This window comes from Nicotiana attenuata, chromosome 2 (genome assembly GCF_001879085.1).
Source record: "Nicotiana attenuata strain UT chromosome 2, NIATTr2, whole genome shotgun sequence".
NCBI lineage: Eukaryota > Viridiplantae > Streptophyta > Magnoliopsida > Solanales > Solanaceae > Nicotiana > Nicotiana attenuata.
The window spans coordinates 76,566,127-76,593,516 of NC_031990.1; the positions used below are offsets into that span (position 1 = coordinate 76,566,127).

Below are 27,390 nucleotides of genomic sequence, written 5' to 3' on the forward strand. Positions count from 1 at the left end.
TATATTAGCTGTTCCCACCTGCTATAGAAAGCTGGTTGGTAAATTGAATTTTCTCATCAACACAAGAATAGACATAGCCTACAGTGTACAACATCTCAGCCAATGCATGAAAGACCCAAGAGAACCCCACCTGAAAGCAGTCTTTCACCTGCTTAGATACTTGAAGGGTGATCCCTCAATGGGAATATTCATGTCACATGATCCAACCTATAATGTTAGAGCCTATATGACTCTGATTGGGTTGCTTGCCCAGATTCAAGAAAATCAGTGAGTGGGTACTTAGTTCTATTAGGGAACATCCCTATATGCTGGAAATCTAAGAAGCAAGAGACAATTTCACTGTCATCAGCAGAGGCAGAGTACAGGGCACTCAGAAAAGTAGTAGGGGAGCTGCTGTGGTTGTGCAGATTATTTGAAGAACTCAATGTGCCCTTTGACAAACCAGTATAAGTCTTTTGTGACAGCCAATCAGCTCTACATATAGAAAGAATTCCTGTGTTTTATGAGCAGACAAAACACATAGAAGTGGATTGTCACTTTGTTAGAAGCAAGTTACAAGAGGGATTGATCTCACTTCAGCATGTAGCAACAGACAATCAGTTGGCTGATGTCCTTACCAAGGTTCTAACATGAGTGAAACACTCAGCAATTTTGCGCAAGTTGGCAGTGCACATAATACCTCCAACTTGAAGGGGGGTGCTGAGAGTTGTATAATTATGGTGATTGTATGCATACTGTTATGTGTTAGTTGTATAATTAGTAATATCTTTTGTAATAGAGTAGTGTTAGTTGTGTAGTTAGTGGACAGCTCAGCATTAGCTATGTCCACACATGTATATACTCACAACAGTAATGAGAAAGACTAAGCTTTCCATTTCTACATTTTCTACTCTCATTTCGCATGAACTCTCTCTCTCTCTCTCTCTCTCAGAACTCTCTAAAATAAGTCCATTAGAGCTCCAGATCGAGCTTCAAGCTCACATCCAAGTCAGATCTTAACATACACTAAGGCTCTCCTTTACATGTTAAAATACAATGATACTGTAAAATGTGTATAAGTTAAATTCAAGAAGAATAGTATGCAACTCACGGCTTAGGGTGGACAGGTTGGAGCTTTTCAATACCCGCAGCCTTTTAACAGTCGATATAAACATGCTGCCAATTACATGCAAAATTTTCTAGCTAGATTAGAACACATCTTAACTAGTCCAAAAACTGCATTATATATTAAAAAAACATAGATACCAATTTGGAGGTATGAATTATGAATGCGACATAATTTGAATTCAATAATTGAGTTCAGCTGTTTACTAAGTAACTCTTTGCCCCAACAACATGCATTTCTTGTCTGGTTTAACAGATACTGATTAAAAACATGCAATAATGCAGTTCAAATGAATGAGAAGTAGAGATAAGAAGCAGGCAAATGCATAGCTGTTTCCCTTTGTATGAAGCATTAAGATATAGTTTTAGAATATATATGTGTGAGCATCAAATATTAGAAAGAATAAGATAAGTAATAAGAGCATCATATCAATGGAGTTTTATATATAAGATGCTAACTTCCAAGGGACATCTCCAACAAGCATCTTTTCACCTTCATTATCCTCATAAACAAGGGTATATTTGCCACTCCCTTCTAATAAACCAGTTATCGGCTTCTCTTCCTCTTCCTTGTTCTGATTTCCATCAGCTGATTGATCAGTTAGAGCTATGAGAACAACAGACGAGCATATAAATTAAGTGAGCCACATTACCATTGCATTTTATTTTAGCGGAGAAAGGTCCAAATTTGTCCCTATACTATTCGAAATTGTTCAATATTGCCTTTAGTTAACTTTTAGTCTATTCATACCCTTGCAGGTAGCAAATATGAGAAAAATTTGCTATTGCGCTAATGGATCTCCCAAACTTACCTCAACTTTTGATTATTGTTTAAAGTTATCCTCAATTTAAAGCTCTATTAGAGATGAAGGGCAAATAAGCGACTTATTCCTAAGTCTAAGGAGGGCAAAGTTGCTCAATTTTGGATACTAAAGGGAAGCCCGGTGGCCGGTGCACTAAGCTCCCCTATGCGAGGGGTACAGGAACGGCTCGAACTTGTGACCTCCTAGTCACATGGCAATAACTTTACCAATTAAGCCAAAGCCCCTCTTCCAATGAGGCACACATATTTTATGTGGCTATAAATCATTGCATAAAGATAAATTATTTCCAAATAAGGCAAAGGGTCATTCTTTTTTGCACGGATTAAAAAAGAAATAGGTTCACATAAATTGAAGCGGAGGGAGTATTACTTTTTTTCCCTTACTTTTGATAGATCATAACAAGAACAGAAACCCTATATTTAACCTTTGAATTTCACCAAATATTTTGCGCAATGTTATATATGGAAGACTTTAAAGGACGTCCTCACGTGTGTGTACGACTCCTCTTATTATTCTCTCTCTTTTTTGGTTAAAGGGGCGGATATTTATATAACTACTAACCAAAAATACATTACACAATATTGTCATTTCTAGGGTACTGTAGTTCCCCTAGCAGTACGATGTTATGAGATATAGAGTCAATATTACATACCAGAAATTCCCTAACAACTTCAGTTCCTAGGATGTATCATTTGCAAACATCGGAGGAACTGCTAGTAAGGTAGATCTACCCAAAAAAGTTGTCATTGCTGCTTCTTTTCCATTGCGTCTGCAACTCTATTCTGCTCCATGTAGGTGTGCTTCACCACGACCCTGCCCATCCTTTGTATTAACAACCTGCATTCATAAATCATAGGATCACATGTTAGGTTACCTGTAATTAGCATTTGTATTAATTCTGTCGAGTCGGTGTTGATGTCTAAAGGGACCCAATCATTTTGTTCAGCAAGTTGTAGTCCTTTTAGGAGAGCTTTCAATTCAGCCAAAGTGTTGGTTGTATGTGGTATATTCTCCATATACCCCATAATTCAATCCCCGTTATGATTCCTGAATACTCCACCTATTCCTCATATGCCTAGGTTACCTTTTGTTACCCCATATGTGTTTAGCTGAAAGAAACCTCTTCTTGGGGGCTCCCATTTTACAGTGATTTGTAATGTTTTCTTGATGGTTGTATTTTTTACCAACATAAAGTATTCAGTTGCTTTAGAGATGGTGTTGGTGATGTTGATTCTATCTTTTTTATTACTGAACAAGTTGTGGTTTCTGCATAGCCAGATATGCCAGAAACAGAAAGGAAGGATGTTTTCCCAAGGAATGTGATCATTAAAAGGTGTGTTCCTAAGCTTGTTCCAAGTTAAGGGCCATTGTTGGGATGAAAAGATAGGGTTTTGTTGCCTACTCTCAATTGAGGCTTTGGATAGAAAGTCTTGCCAGAACTGGGCTGCATTAATGCATTCAAAGATGACGTGGTCACTTGTTTCTTCAAAACTGTGGCAGAAGCAGCATTGTGGGTTATAGTTGACCCCAATTCTGTGAAGGTAACCTCCAGTAGGTAACCTTTTGTGGGTAAGTAGCCAGATGAAGTTCTTGATTTTGTGGGGTGTGTGTAATATTCAGATCCAATTAAAATTTCCTTCCTCCTCTATTTCAACATTGTTTTTGGTTTTATTAAGAAAAGAGTAGGCAGAGTTGTTGGTGAAGGACCCACTAGGAATCAGTCCCCAGATTAGCTTGTCATCCTTGGTAGGGTTTGGAGGGATGAAGACAAAATTGATCATGTTAGAAATACTTGGGGGTAGATCCATAGAGATGGTGGAGAGATCCCAAATCCCTGAGTTGTTGACAGTGTCTACTTTGGCATTTTCATCATTCTAAGTAAGAGGGCCTTCTATCATGTTCCTAATGGCTGGCTGATTGGGGATCCAAGCATTACTCAGGAAGCTAACCCTGTTTCCCTTGTGGACCACCCATCTACTTGCCTTCCTGCAAGTATCCCAGCCCTTGAGGATGCATTGCTAGGTAGGACATTTAGGGTATCTAAGAGTTCTAGGAATATGGTTCCAATTACAGTGCTTAGAGATGAGGACTCAGGCGATGTGTTGTGATAAGTCCTCCAGGCCAGATTTGCAAGGGCTGCTTTGTTTTTCGATTCAGCTTTTTGGAGCCTTAACCCTCCATTGGTCTTCTTTTTTGTAACCCTATCCCAATTTATTAGATGCATTTTTTTCCTATTTGGGGTGGTGCCCCAGATAAAATTCCTTTGAATTCTATCAATTTGCTTGGTGATTTTTATGGGCGAATTGATGTATTGAATGACATGGTTAGGGATACTATTTAGGGAAGACTTAGCCAGGATTGTCCTGCCAGTCATGTTGAGACAACTTGTTTTCCAGCCAGCCAGTTTGGATTGCATATTGTCTATTATGAATTGAAAGTCTGCACTAGTGGCTCTCTTATGGAATATGGGAAATCCAAGGTATTTACCAAATGAGGTGGTAGCTTGGATTGATAGAGCATTGGTGAGACATTCCATGGTGTCCTAGGATGTATTAGAAGAGAAGAGCACTCTTGACTTAGTAAGGTTGATTTTTCGATCAGTGCTCTCATTGAAGGACTGCAAGATAGAGTATATGGAGGTGCAGTTCCTGTTGCCTGCTTTGGCAAACAGGGTGAGGTCATCAGCAAAGAAAAGGTGTGAGATTTTTGGACCCGACCTACTTATACTTATAGGTTGCCAATGATTGTCTAGTACTACCTGGTCGATTAACCTGGATAGCCTCTCCATACACATTATGAAAAGGTAAGGACATATGGGATCCCCTTGTTTGATGCCTCTGGGGGGCTTAAAAGCTTCAGACTTCCCTCTATTTACTAAGATTGAGATGCTAGAAGAGCTAATGTAGGACATAATAAGCTTGGTCAACCCAGGAGGAAAGTTGAAGGCATGGAGTGTGTCCTTGATGAAGGACCATTCCAACCTTTCAAAAGCTTTCTCCAGGTCAATTTTAAGGATCATGTTGCCCCTGTTTCCCTTTCATTTTCCTAAAGTGAGTGATTTACTCTTGCAAAAGGATAGTATTGTCAGACGCTCTCCTATTTGAAAGGAAACTGGCCTGGCTAGGCCCTATTATATCAGGAAACATTGGCTTAATTCTGTTGACAATGATCTTGGTGATGGACTTGTAGATTGTGTTGCAAAGTCCAATTGGCCTGAAGTTTTTAAGTATGGAAGCTTGGGGGCATTTTGGGATGAGACAGAGTAGAGTTTGGTTCATGGTCTCATCCATGGAATTAGTAGTGAAGCATTGCTTGCAAAAGTTAGAGACAGAGTTTTCCACTAATAAGTAGGGATTTTGACCGCTTATTTGCTCTTTTACTTGCGTTTTAGCTCAAAAATGCTTAAAAGTATTCCCAGAAACTAATGAAATGTACTTACTTGCAGGAATACTGGAAAATAAGCCAAAGAAGTCAAAATCAACTCATAAAGGAGTCAAAAGTGAACAAGAACCAAAACAGGGCAAAAAGGCTAGCGGTGCGGACCGCACAATTCTAGTGCGCGGCCGCAGAAGGGAGATTTAGAGAGTGGTGTTTTGGCCAGATCAAGGAGTGCGGGCCGTATCGAAATTGTGCAGCTGCAATCATTATTATGCGGTCTCAAGATTGAAGAATCAGATAGCTGTTTCAAGTCCGTTTGGATGGTAATTTGCTAGATTCTATTGGTTCGGAGGCTTGTTTGAAAGGAAAAGCTGTGGTTGAGCTTTGAATTTATCCTTTGGAGCGAGGTAAGTGTCATGGTTAACCTTGACTTGAGGGATTAGAACTTGTTTGTCTATTTTCTACATGTTTAGATGTTGGGTACAACATATATGTGAGTGGACGAGTACTTATGCGTTATTGTCGGGTTATAACATGCGGGTGAGACTTGTTCCTTGCAATTATTGCTTTCTTTGATCACGTTATCCATATTTAGACTGGTTATTTATTAATTTTATCATTCCTACCGTGTTTATGTGCTTTCGTGATAATTGAGTATTGATCCAAAATTGAGGTTGGTATTGTAGACCCATCGTTGAAGTAAGACTTGTTCTTGTTGATCCAATCTCCCTGTTATTAGTTGTTCATTGTTATGTGGTAAGTGAGAGTGTTAATGCATAAAGGGTGATGCCATTCCATATGACATGCATGAAGGGTATGCCATTCCATTATGAGAGTTTAATGCACGAAGGGTGATGACTTGCCGTATCTATTGATTTATACTGAGAGTGAGAGTAAAAGCACGAAGGGTGATGCCGTGCAGTATCATTATTTCATGGTGAGGTTGAGAGTAAAATCATGAAGGGTGATGTCGTGCAGTATCATTATTTCATGGTGAGGTTGATAGTAAAGGCACGAAGGGTGATGCCGTACAATTTTCTTCATTATGCTTAATTGTTCTTACTGGTTAAAGGCATATTAACTGTTCTGGTTATCATTTCCATTGTATTTCTCATATCTTGTATCCCTTTTAGCATGTCCCCCTCCCAATAGTACATGATTAGCTTTCATCTGTTGTTATCTTGTACATATATTGTTATCTGCACAAGTTTATTATGTGAGTGTCTTGTCATAGCCTCGTCACTACTTCGTCGAGGTTAGGCTCGACACTTACGAGTACATGGGTTCGGTTGTACTCATACTACACTCTGCAGTTCTTGTGCAGATTTTGGTACTGGCCCTAGCTATTCATGAGGCGTAGCAGATTGGACTTGCATATTGGAGACTCAAGGTAGATCTATTGGCATCCGCAGACCTTGGAGTCCCCTTCTATTTTCCTATTTTACTGTTTCTTTCATTCAGAACAGTTGTATTTCTTTCAGACTCTGTTTGTATAAAATCTTAGAAGCTCGTCAGTTGTGACTCCAGAACCGATTTGTAGCAGATATTATGAATGTTATTTCGCACTCGATATCATTTTGGCTTAATTGACTTTATCTATTGAATTTGAATAATAATTGACTTAATGGTTCTCTAACGTTGGCTTGCCTAGTAAGTGACATGTTAGGCGTCATCACGGCCCCGAAGGTGAGAATTGCAGGTTATGACATTAGTAGTCTAAATTTGTCAACAAAATGAAAAAGTCATATAACTAATTCTAAGGGCGAGAATTAGCTCGATTGGCGAGCAATGGTAGTGGTGGATCTAGGATTTCTAAAGCATGGATGTACCATTGAAACTCCTCCGTTGTGGGTAAACGGGAAATCCAACTCTACGAACCCGAGGAAAGGCTGCACAACAGTAGTAGGGGCATTAAGACCGGAGCTTTTTGTAGTGCTAGTAGGAATGCAATGCAAGTGAATGAATCCCATCCCCTAGCGAAGAGAAGTGCTTACGCCCCTTTAGAGATAGGGGTGAGCAGAAGAGCTCGTTCTTCCATTTTGAGATCTTTAGATTCGTAAGATCATAATAGAGTCCCTTTACTTTCTATTATATTAGTCAAGCGCTAGCGCCCTACAACTAGTATAGTATAGCAGAGCAGCCAACTTCAAAGCTTACCTGATTTAAAAAAGAAGTTTTATTCAAAAAAGGAAAGGTTAGGGGGCTGAGAAGCTCTTGCTTGCTGCTTGCTGTCTACTTCGCGAGCCTTCACTTCGCCGTTCTGTAACTTCCCTTCTTTCGTCCGTCCACGAGGCTGTAAAAGAGAGAAAGGGGTGGCTATCTAGCGGGAGTCGTTTTGGTTGTATGCCACGAGGTCCCTATGGACAAGGGGACAAGTGAATCATCGCTTTTAGGCGCAGGCAGCCCTCTACCATCTATCCCATTCCATTCCATCGTCTCGTATTGTACTGTACCTTATCAGACCAGATAGATCTATTGAGTGAGAGAAAGGGAGAAACTCTAATTAGATATTCTTTTTATATTGATAGGGATCCCCATTCATTCCTAGATTCCCGTCACTACAGACTAATTGTCCCTACCTAACTACATGGTAGTGGTTTAGGGAGTGTAATTGCTAGAGCACGGGAGAACTAAGAGTAATGATTTCAGCAAGAGCAGCCAGACGGACTACTATGGTAGCGGCGGGAATTTTTCTTGTAGCTCGGCTTCTTCCTCTTTCAGAGTTATACCTTACATAATGTATTCGATGTCGGTTATAGTAATAATAACAGTATTATTAGGAGCTACTTTAGCTCTTGCTCAAAAAGACATTAAGAGAGGTTTAGCCTATTCCACAATGTCTCAATTGGGTTATATGATGTTAGCTCTTGGTATGGGGTCTTATCGAAGCGCTTTATTTCATTTGATTACTCATGCTTATTCCAAAGCGCTATTATTTTTAGGATCCGGATCCATTATTCATTCAATGGAAACTATTGTTGGATATTCTCCAGCTAAAAGCCAGAATATGGGTCTTATGGGAGGTTTAAAAAAACATGTACCAATTACCTACATTTTTATTAGGTACACTTTCTCTTTGTGGTATTCCACCTCTTGCTTGTTTTTGGTCCAAAGATGAAATTCTTAATGATAGTTGGTTGTATTCGCCAATTTTCGCAATAATAGCTTGGGCCACGGCGGGATTAACTGCATTTTATATATTTCGAATCTATTTACTTACTTTTGAAGGGCATTTAAACGTTCATTTTCAAAATTATGGTGGGAAACAAAAAATCCCCTTCTATTCAATATCTCTATGGGGTAAAAACAGAGTTAAGAAAAACTCTTGTTATTAAGTATGAATAATAATAAAAGTACTTATTTTTTTGCAAAAACTAAATATCCAATTGATAAAAATGGAAGAAAGATGACACGACCTTTTATGACTAATGCTCATTTTGAGCATAAAGCGGTTTATTCCTATCCTTATGAATCGGACAATACTATGCTATTCCCAATATTTGTATTAGGACTCTTTACTTTGTTTGTTGGATATCTAGGAATTCCTTTCAACCAAGAGGGAGGGAGTTTGATATATTATCGAAATGGTTAGCTCCATCTATAAATCTTTTGCATCAAAAGTCGGATAATTCGATGGATTGGAATGAATTTTTAAAGGATGCAGTTCTTTCAGTCAGTATAGCTTATTTCGGAATATTTATAGCATCCTTTTTATATAAACCCATTTATTCTTCTTTAAATTTTTTTGAGTTAATTAATTCTTTTTTAAAAAGGGTCCTAAGAGAATTCTGTGGGACAAAATTATAAATGGCATATATGATTGGTCATATAATCGTGCTTACATAGATGCTTTTTATACAAGATTCTTAGTTGGTGGGATAAGAGGATTAGCAGAATTTACTCATTTTTTTGATCGACGAGTAATTAATGGGATGACTAACGGGAAGAAGAAATACTAAGTGGGAATCAATTCATGTTCCTTTAAAAAAAACTCAATATTCTACCAAGTACATATTTTAACTTTTTTTGAGCATGGGATGTAAACATAAAAATTAATTCATATCAGGATCTTGAACATGATAATCTTACATATAAGCGATATAGAAAACATAGCTGAAGCGGAAATCATCATCACGAAGCGGAAGCGTTTATTACAATTGATTTCTTGCCCCTTGCCTTAACTTTCGTTACCGCTGCCTTTAGTGATGGAAGAGAGAAAACAAAATATGGTAACCCTAATGGGTGGAGAGAGGACCAATTTATAGAGGTTCTCACCTAATCTGATACGTCTATCAAGTAACCGATCGGACGAATGAGATTTGTTCATTAATTAAATATTAATTACGAGCCTTAAACCTATTGGGCCACCCCGTAAGAAAATTTTACATTCTCCCACTTGGCCCGATAGTCACATAACATTAATATTTAATAATATAAATATTAGTTGGGCATAAACAAATCTCTTCTATAATATCCATCATAAATACCATAATACTATAAACTACTAAATATGAGTTATGGCGGTCATACATATTTTGTCTACATACTCCCTTCCACATACTATGACATTAGCTACTTATCGTACCAGGTCCATAAACTATAAAATATTATGGTCCCCAATAATGTCTCATTGGGACTTATCCCGTAATATCTCAAAACAATAATGTGTACTCCATTATGAGAAACAAGAAATCATTAATGTATATCAAAAACACATAAATGAGCTCAGAGTATCAAAACATCATAAATACATCAATCATAAATACAGTCAAGACCCGTTTTATGTACATGTTCTTTAAATATCTTTGGTTGTAGACCTTTCATTAACGGATCTGCAATCATGAGACTAGTTCTAATATGCTCAAGTGACACTCTTTGTTCCTGAACTTCCTCCTTGACGGTAAAGTACTTTAAATCCATATGTTTGGCACCTTTGGAGTACTTATAGTTCTTGGAGAAGAATACTGCTGCAAAATTATCACAGTAACTTTTAAGCGGCTTGGTAATGGTGTTGACAACCCCAAGTCCTGAAATAAAGTTTCGCAGCCATAATGCATGAATGGTGGCTTCAAAACATGCCACAAATTATACTTCTATCGTGGATGTATCAATGACAGACTGTTTGGCACTTTTCTATGAAATTGCTCCTTCAGCTAATTAGAACAAATAACAAGACGTAGACTTTCTAGTATCAATACATCCAGCGAAATCTGAATCTGAGAATCCAACAACTTCCAAATGCTTGGATCTCCTATACATGAGCATGTAATCCTTTGTTCCTTTCAGGTACCTCGAAACTTTCTTTGCAGCTTTCCAATGATCAATTCTTAGGTTACTCTGATATCTTCCCAGCATTCCAACCGCAAACCTAATATCCGGTCTTGCGCAAGTCTAAGCATACATCAAACTACTAACAGTAGAAGAGTAAGGAATTGATTCCATTTCTTTTCATTCTACATCATTCTTAGGGCATTGCATGAGACTAAATTTGTCCCATTTATGAATTGGAACAATTCTTGCTAAACAATTATTCATATTAAATCTCTCTAACTCTATCAAAATAGCCTTTCTAAGACAATTCCAATAATCCTTGTAATCTATCACGAGATATTTCTATTCCAATCATATAGGATGCCTCATCCAAATCTTTCATTTCAAAATTCTTAAAGAGAAATCTTTAGTCTCATGCAATATGCCTAAATCATTAGCAGCAAGTAGAATATTGTCAACAAATAGGACTAAAAATATAAACTTACTCCCACATATATTTTGGTAACACCTATCAGTGATATTTTTTACAAATCCAAAAGATGTTATGGTATTATTAAACTTTATAAACAATTATCTTCAGGCTAGTTTAAGTCCATATACTGACTTCTTCAGTTTACACACTATTTTACCTTTTTCTTTAGTTTCGAAACACTTTGGTTGGTCCATATAAACTTCCTCCTCAAGGTCTCCATTAAGAAAGGCAGTTTTCACTTCCATTTGGTGTAACTCTAAGTCATAATGAGCCACCAAAGCCATAATAATTCTTAACAGGTCTTTCTTTGAGACCGGTGAAAAGGTCTCTTTATAATTAATGTCTCCTTTCTGAGTATAACCCTTGGCAACAAGTCTGTCTTTATATCATTCAATATTACCATTTGAATCGCGTTTGGTCTTAAAGACCCATCTACACCAGATTCTTTTAGAACTTTCTGGCAAGATCCCAAACATTATTGTATTCCGTGGATTTTAACTCTTCCTTCATGGCATCAATACATTTGTCAGACTCATTACTTTCTATGGCTTGTGAATATGAAACCGGATCCTTGTTAAGACCGATGTCAAAATCTGACTCTTGCAAATAAACCATGTAATCATCCGAAATAACTGATTTTTTTACTCTTTGATATTCTTTTAATGGCATTTCTTGCGGTTCATTTATGTCAGATATTTGTGAGTTAGTTTAATCATGAAGTGTTTCATTCAAAGGCTGCTCGGTGTTGCCAAAGTGTACTTCAACTACTGGACAATAATTGGTATTTGTATGAAAGTAGGCATATTCGTGGGTAGTGGAACATTGACCCTCACATCTGTTATTTTTACACTTTTATTTTTTAACCCTCCCACTAACTTCACCATTTTAAATGAATCTTGCATTATCGCTTTCAACAATTCTCGAATTATGATTTGAACAGTAAAACACATACTCTTTAGATTTCTCTGGGTAACCAATAAAGTAACCACTTACTGTTCAAGAATCTAATTTCTTTTCATGCGGTTATAAAATCTAGCTTTCGTTGGGCAACCCCAAACATGCAGGTGCCTTAAACTAGGTTTCCTTCATGTCCACAATTCAAAAGGAGTCTTTGGAACTGCCTTACTAGGAACCCTGTTTAATAAATATACATCGGTTTTAAGAGCATACATCCACAATGATTTGGTTAATGACGAATTATTCATCATGCTCCTAACCATATCCATAAGTGTTCGATTACGCCTTTCTGCAACAGCATTTTGTTGAGGTATTCTTAGCATAGTATACCGTGCACATATGCCACGTTCCTCGAGGAACTTTGTAAATGGACCTGGACATTGTCCTGATTCATTATATTTTCCATAATATTCATCACCTCTATCTGACATAATAATTTTTACCTTTTTATCTAATTGGCTTTCAACCTCATTAACAAACATTTTGAGAGCATCTGTTGCTTGAGATTTTTCTTTCAGAAAATGGATGTATCCATAACGTGAAAAATCATCGATAAAGGTGATAAAATATTTTTCTCCACCAAAATATAGAACATCAAAGGGTCCATAAATATTGGTGTGTATAACTTCAAGAAGCTGGGTGCTTTTTGTGGCACCTTTCTTACTATGCTTAGTTTGCTTTTCCTTTATGTAATCCAAACATATAATAAGATGATTAAAATTTTGATTCGAAAGAATCTCATCCTTTACTAATCTCTCAAAACTTTCTTTGGATATATGACCCAAATGTCTATGCCACAAGTAAGCAGAACTTTCATCTAGTGAACTACGTTTAATTCCAATATTATATTGAACAGTAAGAAGGGATTCAGAAAAATCAATACCAAGTTTCAATTTATATAAACCATCACTAAGAAAACCAATACCATAAAAAATAGCATTCTTATATAAATTAAAACATCCATTTTCAAACTTTAAATGAAATCTAGAAACATCAAGTCTTGAAAGAGAAATCAAATTTTTAGACACTGAAGGTACATAAAGAGTCTATAATAGATCAAGATGACATCCAGTCTCCATGATCAAACGATAAGTTCCTATGTCTTCGATTGGAGCCTTCATACAATTTCCCATGGACAAGAAATCCTTATTTGGATCGTAAGGAATCCCTGCAACGTAGTAGATACATAAGCAGTTGCACCAGAATCAAGCCACCAAGTATTATTAGGAACTTCTACTAAATTTGATTCGAAACATATAAAATCAATAATTGTACCTTTCTATTTGAATCAAGCTTTATGTTTCAAGCAATCTTTCTGAAAGTGTCTTTTCTTGTTACAGAAACGACACGTATCTGCTGTCACGACCCAAAATCCACTAAGGATCGTGATGGCGCTGGACACTGCTGTCAGGCAAGCCAACCAAAATTTCTTAACTAAATTCTCACTTAAATAATCGTGAAAACTCGAATTTTCCTTCAATTTTACTAGCAGAGGATACTCATTTCAAATTAAATATGAAATTCAAGAAAGTCAATCAAGATACCCCATAAACATCCCAGAACCCGGTGTCACAAGTGCATGAGCATCTACTAGGAATGAATTTAAAATACAGTAACTGTCCAGGATACAAGGTGGACAGAATTAAATAAAGTAATCTGAAAGAGACTCTGCTGGCTGCGGGTCACCTCGAGAAGTGCAGCTCACCTAAGTCTCCGTATCAACCATGCCGCTATGCCCACTAGGCCGCTGGAGATGCATGTGCCTGTGCAACAAAAATGCACAGCAAGTGTAGTATGAGTACGAAAACAACGTGTACTTAGTAAGTATTATCTCGAAGAAGCAGAGACGAGATGGCGGCTTCGACACTTACTAATGGTCCAATAATAATATACCAATAATGTAGTGAGTCGTGAATATTCATAAAATGACTTTAACTCTATAGCATGAGGCAAATAAACAGTTCTTTTATTAATAGGAAATTTCCAGATTCAATTCCATCATTTAAGCATTTATCTCAGGACAGGGAGAACAATTATCAACATCTATAAATCTCACGGCAAGCTATACAAGCATGCGCAAATCATGCCGAGGTCGTACGGTCCGATCCAATAATATTTAAACTGTGCACTACTAGAGGGTCGAATGGCGCGAACCATAGATGCATCTATTACCCCACTCGCAAATCATACATACGACGCAGTCAAATATAAATAAACACAACAATCAATCAAATCAAGAATTCATCAGAGAACAATTATCCAAGGAAAAGCCAATTCTCTTTTGACAATTCAGGAAAATGAAGTTTAATCCTTTTCTAGAAATTTATTTACTGATTCGACGTGATTTAAGCAGTTCAACTATCAACAAGATCACAAATATTCCAAGTATAGCATACTTTTGGATCCTAAACTACCCGGACTTAAACATAATAGTGGCTACGCACGGACTCTCGTCACCTCGTGCGTACGTAGCCCCCGCAAATAGGAGCACAAATCCAATTAATTCACCTATGGGGACAATTCCCTCTTACAAGGTTAGAAAGGAGACTCACCTCGCTTCGAAGTTCCATAACCGGCATTTCACGCCCTTCCGAAGACTCGAATCGATGCACAATGCTCCAAAACTAGCCAACAATTATGCAAAATCATTAATATACGTTCAATTACTCCTAATGATCCAATTTGTGACAATTCCTAACCCCGATCGAAAAGTTGAAAAAAATGCCCTTGGGCCCACGTGCCCGGATTCCGAAATTTTTCGAAGATAACGTTTGCTCATAACCTCACGAACTCAAATATATAATTTACTCTTAATTTCATACCCAAAACCGTGGTCAAAATCCGAGAATATCAATTTTCTAGGTTTTCCCTCAAACCCCAAGTTTCTACCAATTTTCATGCTCAAATCCATAACAAAACCATATATTTAACTTACAAGGGGTGAAATTAACTTACCTCATGTTTGAATGATGAAATCCCTCTCTTGGAGCTCTCCAAAAATCGCCCAACTAGAGTAAAAATGGAGGAAAATGGCCAAGACCCCCGATTTTAAAGAACCTTACTGCCTCCAGCAATACCGCACCTGCGGTCACATGATCGCTTATGCGGTTCCGCAGGTGCGGCCCCTCTACCGCTCCTGCGGTTTCTCTCCGGGCTCCCCTTTCCGCTTCTGCGCCTCAACACCCGCAGGTGCGGTCCCGCTTCTGCGGCGAGATGACCACATCTGCGGTCCTTCACCTTCAGCCCAAAATCGCATCTGCGGCCCAAGTCCTCAAATCACATCAAACAACGCCGAATTCACGAATCACACCCCAATTCGGACTTTATGAACTTTAGAACTTCAAACTTCTACATTCGATGTTAAAACCTATCAAATCACGTCCAATTGACCTTAAATTTTGCACACAAGTCACATTCGACATTACGGACCTACTCCAACTTCCGGAATTGGAATCCGACCCCGATATCAATAAAGTCCACTTCCAGTCAAACTTCTCAAAAACCTTCAAACTTCTATCTTTGGCCAAATGACTCCAAAATGACCCACGGACCTCCGAATTCACTTCCGATTGCGCTCCCAACACCAGAATCACTATATGGAGCTATTCCCAGACTCGAAATCCCAAGCGGACATTGATAACACTGAAATGCACATTCACCCAAACTTATGAAATTCTTCCAAAAATGCTAACTTCCACAATAGGTGCCAAAACGTTCCCGGGTCTTCCAAAACCTGATCCGGACATACGCCCAAGTCCGAAATCATCATACGAACCTGCTGGAACCTTCGAATCCCGATTCCGAGGTTGTTTACTCAAAAATCCAATCTTAGCCAATTCTTTCAACTTAAAGCTTCCGAAATGAGAATTATCTTTCCAAATCAACTCCGAACTTCCCGGAATTCAATTCCGACCATGCGTACAAGTCATAATACCTGAAATGAAGCTGCTCGTGGCCTCACACTGCTGAACGGCGCGCTAGAGCTCAAAACGACTGGTCGGATCGTTACACTAGAAAAGTAACACTTCCATGATTATCGCTTTTAAGAACTAAGCATGACCCATAAAGAAAATAAATTGATCCACATAGCTAAATAAGACTACACTTAAAACAAGTTTCAAGACTTTTCTGGCCAAAGTTCGATTGCTTAATGGTTAAAAAAGGTGTTTGCATAGAAAACAATTCTTAGATCTTATTAAAATTCCCAATAGCAGATCAAGAATGTCGCAAAGGGTTAAAGCATCGGTTGACTTCCGTGTTCAATTACATAATCTTGGTCTATCGTGATTAACGAATCAAAGAAGTCTAAACCAAGAGAATAATGGGACGACAATATTCCAATATTAAAAACGGGTGGAACACAAAACAGAGATGCCTAGAAACTTATCATATAACATAAAACAGTGAAATATATAACCAATAATGGAGTATAAGTTATATCGAGCCTTTATTTAATGCACTCGAACTATTAAACGAAAAGCGTAGACAAGATGGTATAACATCAGAACAGTGATTCATGTATTCAGTCATACAAGAATTTGAACAGTCATATATTGCGTCAACAATTTTCCGAATACTGAACAACATAGCTAATGGGAGGCTCTGATACCACATGTTGAAATTCGAATACAAATACAGAGCCAACGCAGCGGAATTAAATATAAAACGTATCTTCAGCCATTGTTGCTCAAGCGTTATAGGGAATCGCCTTGAAACTTTTAGTGAAAAACTGAGAGAGCCTTCTAGCCTGTGCCTATCGTAGGATGCCAGACTGATGGAGTCACAAGCATATTTATAGGTAGGCTAGGGACTCTTAGGCAAATACTTTAGCCCTAGGGACTTCTCCATAAATTATACTTACCCTAGGGACTCCTAATATATGGTAATTTCTTTCCATCAAAGAAACTATTATATATGCATAACTACAGAATATTATCTGATATATTATTTCCTTTGGGAGACAAGGTAAATAATTTATTACCTTATATGTGGGCCACACTAGAAGTCTCTAGAAGAGACGGTAATTTCTGACACTAAATTCTTTGTCAAATTGAAATTCATGGGACCAAAATCCAAAGAAAATATACATAACTAAAATCATCTTTATGTTGAATTTCTAGTTCTTTTATATTGGATATAAGCCCTTCATGTTTTTTTTTTTGGGGTTGATGTCATTTTGTCAAAGCCATACCACTTTGCCCTTTTATCCATTTTCTCATATGTGGATAATTTGTCATAGTAAAAGTTGAGGCGTTGAAAATAGTAGCAGACAGTGATTTGAGGTGGAGGTAGAAGAAAGAGTGAGGATAAGTGGAATCCGTTAGTTAAGTTACAGAAAAAAAAAAAAAAAGAGAAAATTTTTGAAAGGCCTTAGTTGAGGCGTTTATTTGGTGGTTACAGACAATTTAAGAGGACCATTTATATATTTCGCCTTTATAACATTAATTTCATCACTTAAAAATACTTTTCACCACTAAAAGCTTATAGTTTATTTACAATTAGCTAATCCAAAAGGCTCTAGTCCGATTTAGCAAATATGGATTTGGTTTTTTCTTTTCTCCTTTTCTGTATGGCATTATTGCCACTCCTTCTATTTTATTTTATGTGACATTTTTTATTATGATTTAGAAAAAATAATAATATATTTTAATATTTTAAATTTATCATTTTACCTTAATGTCATGCTTTTATAGCCATAAAAATAATTTAACATACATTTAATACGACAAAAACCAACAGACGTTATTTATTTCTTAAACATTATGATTAGTCAAACAATATCACATAAAATAAAATAAACGGAAGAGAATATTTAAGGAATGAACATAACTTATCCTCCTTTTTTAAATTGGAAACGAACGTAGCCATACCGAACTATCAAAAGTGTGATGAAGCCTTGGTTATGAGAGTTGATAGTGTAAAATATTTTGTACTTGCTTATAAAAAGTCAAATCGTATGTATATTAACAATTATAAACAATTATTAAAATATGTACATTAATCTCTTACTCTAGCACCATTTGCAGTATTAGAGTGAACATGCTGCTACAATAAAACGCCTTTCCTCTTCTGTAAATGAAAAGTTAGCAAAGGCTAATGTCAATATGCACAAAAAGATGCCTTTTCCTACTAGAGAGATGCAGGAATATGAAACAACTCAAGCAATCACACGCCCAAGTAATCACATGTGGACTTGGGCAAAATAGCTTTGCCTTGAGCAGGCTGTTGGCTTTTTGTTCACACCCTAATTTTGGTTGTCCAACTTATGGATGGAAAATCTTTGAACAAATACAAGAACCCACAATTTGCATTTTCAATACAATGATCAAAGCTTTCTTGCTTAAGGGCGAGCTCAATAAAACCATAGAGATATACAAATATATGTTGAAAATTGGAATGTACCCTGATAATTATACCCTCCCTTATGTCTTGAAAGCTTGTGCCAGATTGAAAAGTTGTAATCTTGGTGAATTGGTTCATGGGGAAATCTTGAAATTGGGGTTCTTGATTGATATTTTTGTGGGTAATACTTTAATAGCTATGTATACTGCTATTGACAATGTGGAAGCTGCAAGATTGGTTTTTTATGAGATTCCTTGCAATTGTGTTGTGTCTTGGACTGTTTTGATTTCTGGGTACGCTAAAAGAGGGGATGTTTATGAAGCAAGATTAACTTTTGAGGAATGTCCAGTGAAAGATAGAGGAGTGTGGGGCTCTATGATATCTGGTTATGTACAAAATAATTGTTTTAAAGAAGGGTTAAAATTGTTCAGGCAAATGCAAATGGCTGGGATTGATCCTGATGAAGCCATTTTTGTTAGTGTACTTTCTGCTTGTGCTCATTTGGGTTCTCTTGATATTGGAATTTGGATTCATAGATATGTGGAGAAGTTAAGAATGTCAATGAGTGTTAAATTAGGCACTGCTCTTATTGATATGTATGCGAAATGTGGTTGCTTGGATATAGCGGAGGAACTGTTCGATGAAATGCCTCAAAGAGATCTTATTTGTTGGAATGCTATGATATCAGGATTTGCTATGAATGGAAATGGTTCAAAAGCCCTACAGTTGTTCAATGAGATGCAAAGTACCGGGATTAGGCCGGATGATGTTACATTTGTTTCAATGTTTACTGCTTGTAGTTATGCAGGCATGGCAAATGAAGGTCTAAATATGTTGAATCTGATGTGTAATTTGTATCATATTGAGCCCAAATCTGAACATTATGGATGCATTATCGACGTCCTCAGTAAAGCCGGGCTGCTAGAGGAAGCAAAGAACATAGTCCAAAACATGCCTAAGTCGAGCGTTCCTTCTGAAGAAGCAATAGCTTGGAGAGCATTACTAAGCGCCTTTGGGAATCATGGACTAGTCGATTTAGCTGAGGCCGCTGCTGAGAGGATTGTGCAGTTAGAAAGGCATAGCGGAGCATACGTTCTACTCTCGAATATTTATGTTGCAGCAGGTAAACATGATAATGCAAGAAGGATAAGGAAGAAGATGAAAAGCCAATATATAGACAAGGTACCAGGTTGCAGCTCCCTTGAGATCAATGGTGTTGTTCATGAATTTATTGCAGCAGAGAAAACTCACCCTCAATTGGTTCGAATCCATGAACTTTTGGAAACTATCAATAATCAATACGATTATAGTGCAGATGTAATACATGTTTCTCATAATTGATATATTTGTTGGTTTTTGGAATTATATTTTTGGTTTCTCGATGCATTTTGTACAAAATATTTTGGGAACCGAGAAATTCCAAAAATTAGCTGATGCGTGGTGTGAAACTCGATGAATAATAGGCTAACTCCTGTGTTTTAAATACCAAACTTTTGTCTACCGTAGGTTCCAACTTGTAGCGTGCGTTCTTAAATACCTACACATTATGCGTTACGTTCTTACCAAAGATCCAAAGCCCTTGGGGTCATTTTGTACAATTTGAATAACTAAAAGTTTCTTCTCAAACATTAGGGGAATTTTCTCTATTAGTGTATCTCTTTTTCTTTTTCCATTAAAGATTCGACAAAACCAAGCTTGAAAGAAAATGGACCTCGTGGAAAGAATAAGAAATGTGCTTCCACAAAAAGATTGACCAATTATATTTTGTATAATTTCTTATTAAATTATGATAACAATTTGAAGATTACGAGATCACATTTTTCCACATAAAGAATTCAGCCAACCTGCAGGTGGCTTTCCATAAATAAAATATACGATAACATTTGGATCTCGAGTTCACCTTTTCTTTTTGTGTTACCTATTGAGTAACTGATTTTTTTCCAGTTTGGATGAATCCTATAAATCATCTTCAAAGTATAAATGGACACTTTATCTTGGACTAAACATGTTTTCGTTTGCATTTTTTGGGAGTCCTGAATTTCTTTTTTTGGTTCAAGAATTTCATGTCTTATACTCCTTCCGGTTCACAAAAGTGTCCAATTTGCTTTTTCATTTTGGTTCAAAATAAGTGTCCAGTTATGTAATCAAGAAAGAATTCAATTTGTTTTTATAAAATAACCCCTATGTACATATCCCTAAAAAGTTTTCTTACTCCTCACATTAAATGTTTAATTAGGGGTAGTTTAGTCATAGTAGGTATTTTTGTATAGAATTTAGTATTTTCTTAATGGGCGTGCTAAAAGCAAATTGAATACTTATTGTGAACCGGAGGAAGTAAAGTTGCGGAAAAAGAAAATGAACGGGAAAAAAAAGAGCTTGAACTAGTGACTTACGATTCATGACTCATTTAGTATCTCTATTCATTTTGCGTTATTCAAAATCCTTCAATATCAGTCCAGATGATGGTGTAACACATATCTATACAGACACATAACGATTCGTTACAGTTAGGGTTGGACTATGACCCATTGTTTAGCCCATTTTGACCCAGCCCATCTTAGCCCAAGTACACTTTGGGCTGGGTTGGGCAATGACCATTTATTAACATAACCCATCTTGCCCAACCCGTCCGTTTGCCACCCGTGTTTACAGTAAACCTATATATTTTCCTTACCACAGCCCTTTTGATTTTCCGGCAGTGATCCTTGTATAATTTGTGAAATTCATCCAGATGGAGTTTAATTTAAGCCATGCTACAATGTTTTAGTCATCCAACATTCTAAGATTCGTTTGATACATTAGATGGAATTTTGATTAAGGCACTTTATATCCTATGATTGCATAATGAGAAAAAGGACTGCTGAGAATATTTAGATTATTCTGTTCAAGTTTCCTGGAAAATAGAAGTCTGTACAAAGTAGAAAGGAAACCTAAAAAGTGTTCACAGGAAAGGAATCACAACCTCTTCGTGAAAAAGCATCAACCATTAAGAAGGAAGGAATCCAAACAAAATCATACTTCTTCAAATAGTCAGCAATCAGATATTCACTGTTCAAATAGTTTCAAACTAAGCTACCATTCTAAAGGATGGATATGCTTAAGCCAATGAGGTAAGGGAAATCATAAACTTCTGTCTTTTTCCTCCTTTAAAATATAGTTATCAAGAATATTTTGTGTTCCTTTTTCCCCCATGAGAATTAACAATTTCTTCTAGGGTGAGTTTCTCTGCTGAAGGGGAAGAAGAGAAAGATGGGGGCAGCAACAACAGAGGCAGACGAATACCACACCAGAAAGCACAAACGTCAAAAGGTATGTAGTAAATAGGATCTTCAAATTCTAAATCTTTTTTGATAAATTAGGGGACGAAGAAAGTGGACAAAACAGACTCGCATTTCTCATCGAACAAATACAGGATTAAGAGCCAGTAGGGCACGAGTCGAAACTCGTTGAATAATGGGTCTGCCCATCTCTCCTTCTTCACTTAAATATCATGTTTTTGTGTGCGGAAGAGTTTGAATCCTTAAATGTATATCTAACCCCACATCACGTGTTGTGCTCTTTCTACTAGACTAAAGTCGTGGGGCTCTTCAGAATCAGAATATTTGAAAACACAAACGAAAATTATATGAGTCCTTTCATTTTCTTTTCTTTGGCAGAGACAAAAAGAACCGTTAGCTGGTTAGAAAGACAGTTCACAAGACAGACGAATCGGGATCACGACTCGAATAATGGTGTTGACTACCCAACTGCAGTAGCTGTAGCTGCATTTGTTGTAAAATCAATTGAAGACAAGAGCAATAGAAAACAAACAAAGACAAGTAGTGGAGCTGATAAACCTTTAAGCAAGATACAAAGTAAAGCAGATGAGAGACCTCAAAAATCCATAGGTAATTAGAACAAGGCTTGAAATAGTTCTAGATTTTCTTCTTCTAATATATAACATATTATATAATTTCCTCCATATTCATAAACAGATGCCAAAGCTTCAAAATCAAGTTCAAGAGTTCAAGACAAAAATGTTGTAATACGGACAGCAACGGTCAATAAAGAACCAAGTACCAACCCTGTCCCATCCCTTAAGAAGAATGCAACCTCTGCAGATACCAAAAAGAACTCCACATTTGCAGATAAGAACATTGACATCACAACTCCTAAAACGCCAGAGACTATGGCGCCTGAGCTTGCCTTACCGCCAACTAGACAATCTACGTCTCAACTAGCGATGGCAAAAGGACCAATTACAGCAAAGCCAGGAACTGGAAATTCTAAAGCGGATATTTGGGAGAAAGAAGAGATGAAAAAGATCAAAGAACGGTATGTGTGCTTATTGACAACTATGTTGTGGTTCTACGTTAGGCTTGACCAAAATGTTGTCCTATAACTAATAAGAGAAATTTCAGGTATGAGAAGCTCAAGAAAGTAATACATGACTGGGAGACTAAAAAGAAGAAAAAGGCAAAGCGCCATTTAGAGCAAACTGAGGTTGGTTTTATCTCCAATTTGTTCTATATGATCTGCTGAATCTTGTTCATTTGCTAACTGTATGCTAAATGGAATGACAGGCACAATTAGACAAGCGAAGGGCGAAAGCAAGGGACAGTTTCTACAGTGATATTGGAAGGATTGAACACATAGCAGGAGGGGCCAAATCACAAGCAGAGAAAAACCAAGAAAATGAAGAGTTCAAGGTGAAAGAGAAAGCAAATAAAATCAGATCAACTGGAAAAATGCCACCAACATGTTTATGCTATTAAGAAAGTTCAATTACAAGAAAGCCTTAAATAATGTACAACATTAACATTTGGAAGATATCTCTAACTTTTGTGCAGGCAAAAGATTCAAGAAAACTGAGTCACTTGACTTCTTTTGTTGGAAAAGAATAAATAAACAAACTATATTTTCTGATCGAGGCACAATTGTTATTATCGCATTACTACATTCCCTTGAGACATATTATGGCAGGAAATGAATGTTAATAGGACCAATTTTAGTAAATAAAAAACAATTATGTAAATGACATGACAGTTTTAACATGTTAAAACAAAATTATTTTCATTGGCTAGCACCATCGGCAATGCAGCCTAGGCCACACATTACAAATCACACCTATCCACTGATATATAACAATAGTAGAACTGCAGCAAAAAGTTCTAAAACAAATGATAAAAAGGAATTCACATAGTACAAGTCAATGCTTCTTCAAGAAATCTCCAGCGATTTTAAGATACTCTCCTTTTTTACCTCCGCCGGATTCCGATGAGTGGGTGCCATCGGAATGTTTCTTGAAAATTCCTTCAGCCATTTTAATGTACTCGCCATACCCACTTCCAGATTGTTCGTGTTTTCCCCCTGTATGCGCCGAGGACTGCGTGTGTTCAGTCGTGGAGGTGGTGGTGGTTGTTCCAGTAGTGGTGGTGGTTGTGGTGGTGGAATGAGAAGTTTCGTATTTGTGGAGATAAGTCTCTGCTTTTCCGACGAATTTGCCGATGCCTTTCTCTTCTAGTTTGCCATACTGTGAGGCGGCGTTAAGTAGGTCAGCGGCGGCTCCGGCGAGCTCAGACTTGTCGACCTTACTGTTTGGCTCGTGATGGAGTTTTGCTTTGGCCGCGTCGGCAACTAGCTTAGCGCTGGACATCAGCTCAGATTTGGATGGTTTTGGGTGGCTGTTGGGCTTATGGGACGACGAATGGCTGGCTCCGGAGGTAGTTCTGGCTTGTGTTGGATCCATGAAATAAATTAGAACTAGCTCGATTACGAATATTGATGAAGTAGTATTGTCAATTTTTCGTGTATTGGTGAAGGAACAATGGTGGCTATGGAAATATATATATATAAAGGGTTGGTTTAAAGATAATTAACTTTGTTTTAAGGGAACGAAGGGCTGTATCATGGTAATTTCGTATTTGGTGTAGCACAAGTCAACACGTCGTGGTAAGCTTAAACGAGTTGACAACTCGGTGCGTCATCCGTGTAACCAAGTCACTACTTACAGCTGTTGTTACCTTAAATATAATGTTTATTTTAATTGTTACTTAAATTTTATTGTATCGTATCGTTAAATCAGTCGTTACGTAACGATGAAATGTGCCATTTTATGTAACGACCGATTTGGTGTGGTCGCATCGTTACCTTGTCTTTTTCTCTCAATCTCACCCTTCATTATTATTAAATAATTTTATTTTATCATTTACCCTACCTTTTTTATATACCGTATCATAATTTTTCTTTATAATATTGCAAGTTTATTCATTATATTACTAGTGCGTGATACCATGAAACGACGACAAAACGACACAATCCATCCAAACATTGTATTCATCAAACGATGCAGTACAGTACAATACAATACGATACGATACATTATGAAACAATATGTAACGACCATCCAAACAAGCTGTTAGGGATTAGTTAGTATTTATTTATTCGATTTGAACTAAATATCTTAATTTTAGAACAACTTATGATAATTGTATCTCCAAAAATATAATCCAAAAACTGAAATTTAAAATGCATTAACTAATTTCTAAATATCAGCCTTTAAAGTAGTTACATGATGTCATTTATTTTCATATATCATATCACACCAAACTAAAACAAAATGTCGAAAGGACCGAGGAAAGTATGATCTCTTCCTCATTTTTTCAATGAAATACTTTCTCCGATCCATACAACTCGGAGTACAAGGATAAAATTCTTAACTTGGACCGTAAAATTAGATATAACCCCCGTTTGGTCATAGAGTTTGTCAAGTTAATTTCAATTTTTTTTTTTTTTTTTTTTTTTTTTTTTTTGCAAAATATGTTTGTTTATAGATTTTATCCACGTTTTGATAGATTTTGAAAACAAAATTTTCCAAATCTCAAACTAGCTCTAGACCCATTTTTGGCCCAAAATATAACTGTTGGATTTTTTTAACAATTTCAAAAATTATCCCCAAATTTTTATATTTTATAAAAATTATGACCTAACTAATCCACCAGCTAATTAGTACTCCCCGTTTCAATTTATGTGAACCCAGTTGATCGGGTATGGAATTTAAGAAAAGAGAAAAGACTTTTAAACTTGTGGTGTAAAATGAGACACATATATTTTGTGTGGTTATAAATCATTGCATAAGGGTAAATTATTTTCAAATAGGGAAATGGGTCATTCTTTTTGACACAGATTAAAAAGGAAATAGGTTCACATAAATTGAAACAGAGAGAGTATATTTTTCTTTTGGGCTGATTTATCTTGTAATATTATTGCAATTTGACGAACTATTGTGTTATTAGCAGTTGATATTAAAATATCAGGTTATGGTTTTAGAATAGTTGATTATGTAGTTCATTATAAAAGTGATAATTTTGTGCCAAACTTGTCTATGCTCAGGATTATGGTTTGTGATAATGATAACGAATGGCATTGATGAAGGTTCTGCAAATACAGGATTATCAAGTTTGTTTGTTTGTTATTGTTGGGTATTTTTGATAATTTTTAGAACGTATAGGTGTAAGTCACATTTCATGTGTTTTAAAAAAAAAAAGTAAAATTTGTTTTGAAAAATTATGTCCAAACAGATTTTCATCTTCAAACCAAACTTTACCTAAATCAAGTTTTTAAAAATTAATTTGGAAATCTATGGCCAAACGCTAGCATAGATTCTTCAAGTTTCTGGAAGTAGAATTTACATATTTAAAAGTAATATAAAAGTATTATAAAATATTACTTCTTCTATTCCAGTTTATGTGAACCTATTTTCTTTTTGGTCCGTTCCAAAAAGAATGACCCCTTTCTAAATTTGGACACAATTTAGCTTAAACTTTCAATTTTACCCTTAGTGAGAAGTTTTTATAACCACACAAATACTCTTAGAGCCCTTTTTGACTTGTTTAGGACCACAACTTCTAAAAGTCTTTATTTTTTCTTAAATGCTCAGTCAAACAGCTTCACATAAATTGGAATGGAGGGAGTATAATTTATAATTCAACATATTTATAAAATATTTTAAAAAATATGATCAAAAAACAACTTCGTAAATCCCTCAAATTGCGATATTGCCACATAAATTAAAATAGAGGAAATAAATAATATTATTAAGGAAGAATATATAATTTACCTCGAACTTAGGATCAAATTCCTGTGAAACACCTTTGGAACAAGAAAATTATTTACACATTCAATTTAACTTTGACTAAAAAGAGTTACATATCTCGGATAAACAATTCATGTTGGAAGATAATTTTTTGAAGACCTTTGTCTACGGTCAAAATCAGGTATGCCCGATTTTTCGGGCTCGAGGGGTCGCCTTAAGCTCGAGTTCAGGATGGATCGAGTTCGAGCTCGATGGACCAGGCTCGAGCTCGACTAAAGAGTACAAGGCCCGAGGATCGAAGTACGCGATGAGTATCGAAGTCGAGTATGCTTCGAGTATGCTCAACCCCGAGATGGTGCCGTTATAACAGAATGAACAAGATCCCTGTCATGTCCCAAGATCATGGTTTAAATTCCGGAATAGATTTGTACGAGTTAGTACTAATCCGTACTAGGTGGTTAGACAGCTGTCCCAATAAGATTCCTTACTGTAAATAGAAATGTACCTTATTTAGGGTTCCCCATTATATAAAGGGGACCCCAATCATTTGCAAACATCATCAATCATTGGCAAAGAATATACTCTCTTACTTTCTGGATCATATTTCATCAGAATCGTCCTTTTACTTGATTGTTCTTATTTTACTGTTCTTAATCAACCTCGAGGCACCTAGCTCGAGGTCGAGACTGTCTTGCACACTGGTTTGATTTACTTATTACTTTCATTTATACGTTATACTTCTTGATTATTAATTAGTATTGAACTAAATCACATATCTTTAAAACCATAATTAAATTTAATTGTTACTCGTATTTTCGAGGTAAACAACCTTCGAACTAAACAGGTAAGTAAACACAAGAGTAATAAAGACTAGAAAGCCACTTTCTACAACAAAAAGGAAATACACCATAAATAAGTCGATTCATTTCAGAGGGCCAAGACTGGGCATGGCACTTCTAAGAGAATCA

The 27,390-nt window shown here is 36.6% G+C and overlaps 3 protein-coding genes across 3 annotated transcripts; 2 read left to right on the top strand and 1 right to left on the bottom strand.

Moving 5' to 3' along the window:
* Nucleotides 18,055–19,880, top strand: LOC109213130 (pentatricopeptide repeat-containing protein At2g20540-like). Its single transcript, XM_019376893.1, has one exon. The coding sequence runs from the start codon at nucleotides 18,103–18,105 to the stop codon at nucleotides 19,687–19,689; it is 1,587 nt and encodes a 528-aa protein (XP_019232438.1). The 5' UTR covers nucleotides 18,055–18,102; the 3' UTR covers nucleotides 19,690–19,880.
* Nucleotides 21,261–23,363, top strand: LOC109213140 (uncharacterized protein At3g61260-like). Its single transcript, XM_019376901.1, has 6 exons — nucleotides 21,261–21,458; nucleotides 21,563–21,657; nucleotides 22,005–22,235; nucleotides 22,323–22,662; nucleotides 22,749–22,830; nucleotides 22,911–23,363. The coding sequence occupies exons 1-6, from the start codon at nucleotides 21,436–21,438 to the stop codon at nucleotides 23,100–23,102; spliced, it is 963 nt and encodes a 320-aa protein (XP_019232446.1). The 5' UTR covers nucleotides 21,261–21,435; the 3' UTR covers nucleotides 23,103–23,363.
* Nucleotides 23,382–24,178, bottom strand: LOC109213150 (nodulin-related protein 1-like). The gene has a single exon (XM_019376909.1). The coding sequence runs from the start codon at nucleotides 24,074–24,076 to the stop codon at nucleotides 23,537–23,539; it is 540 nt and encodes a 179-aa protein (XP_019232454.1). The 5' UTR covers nucleotides 24,077–24,178; the 3' UTR covers nucleotides 23,382–23,536.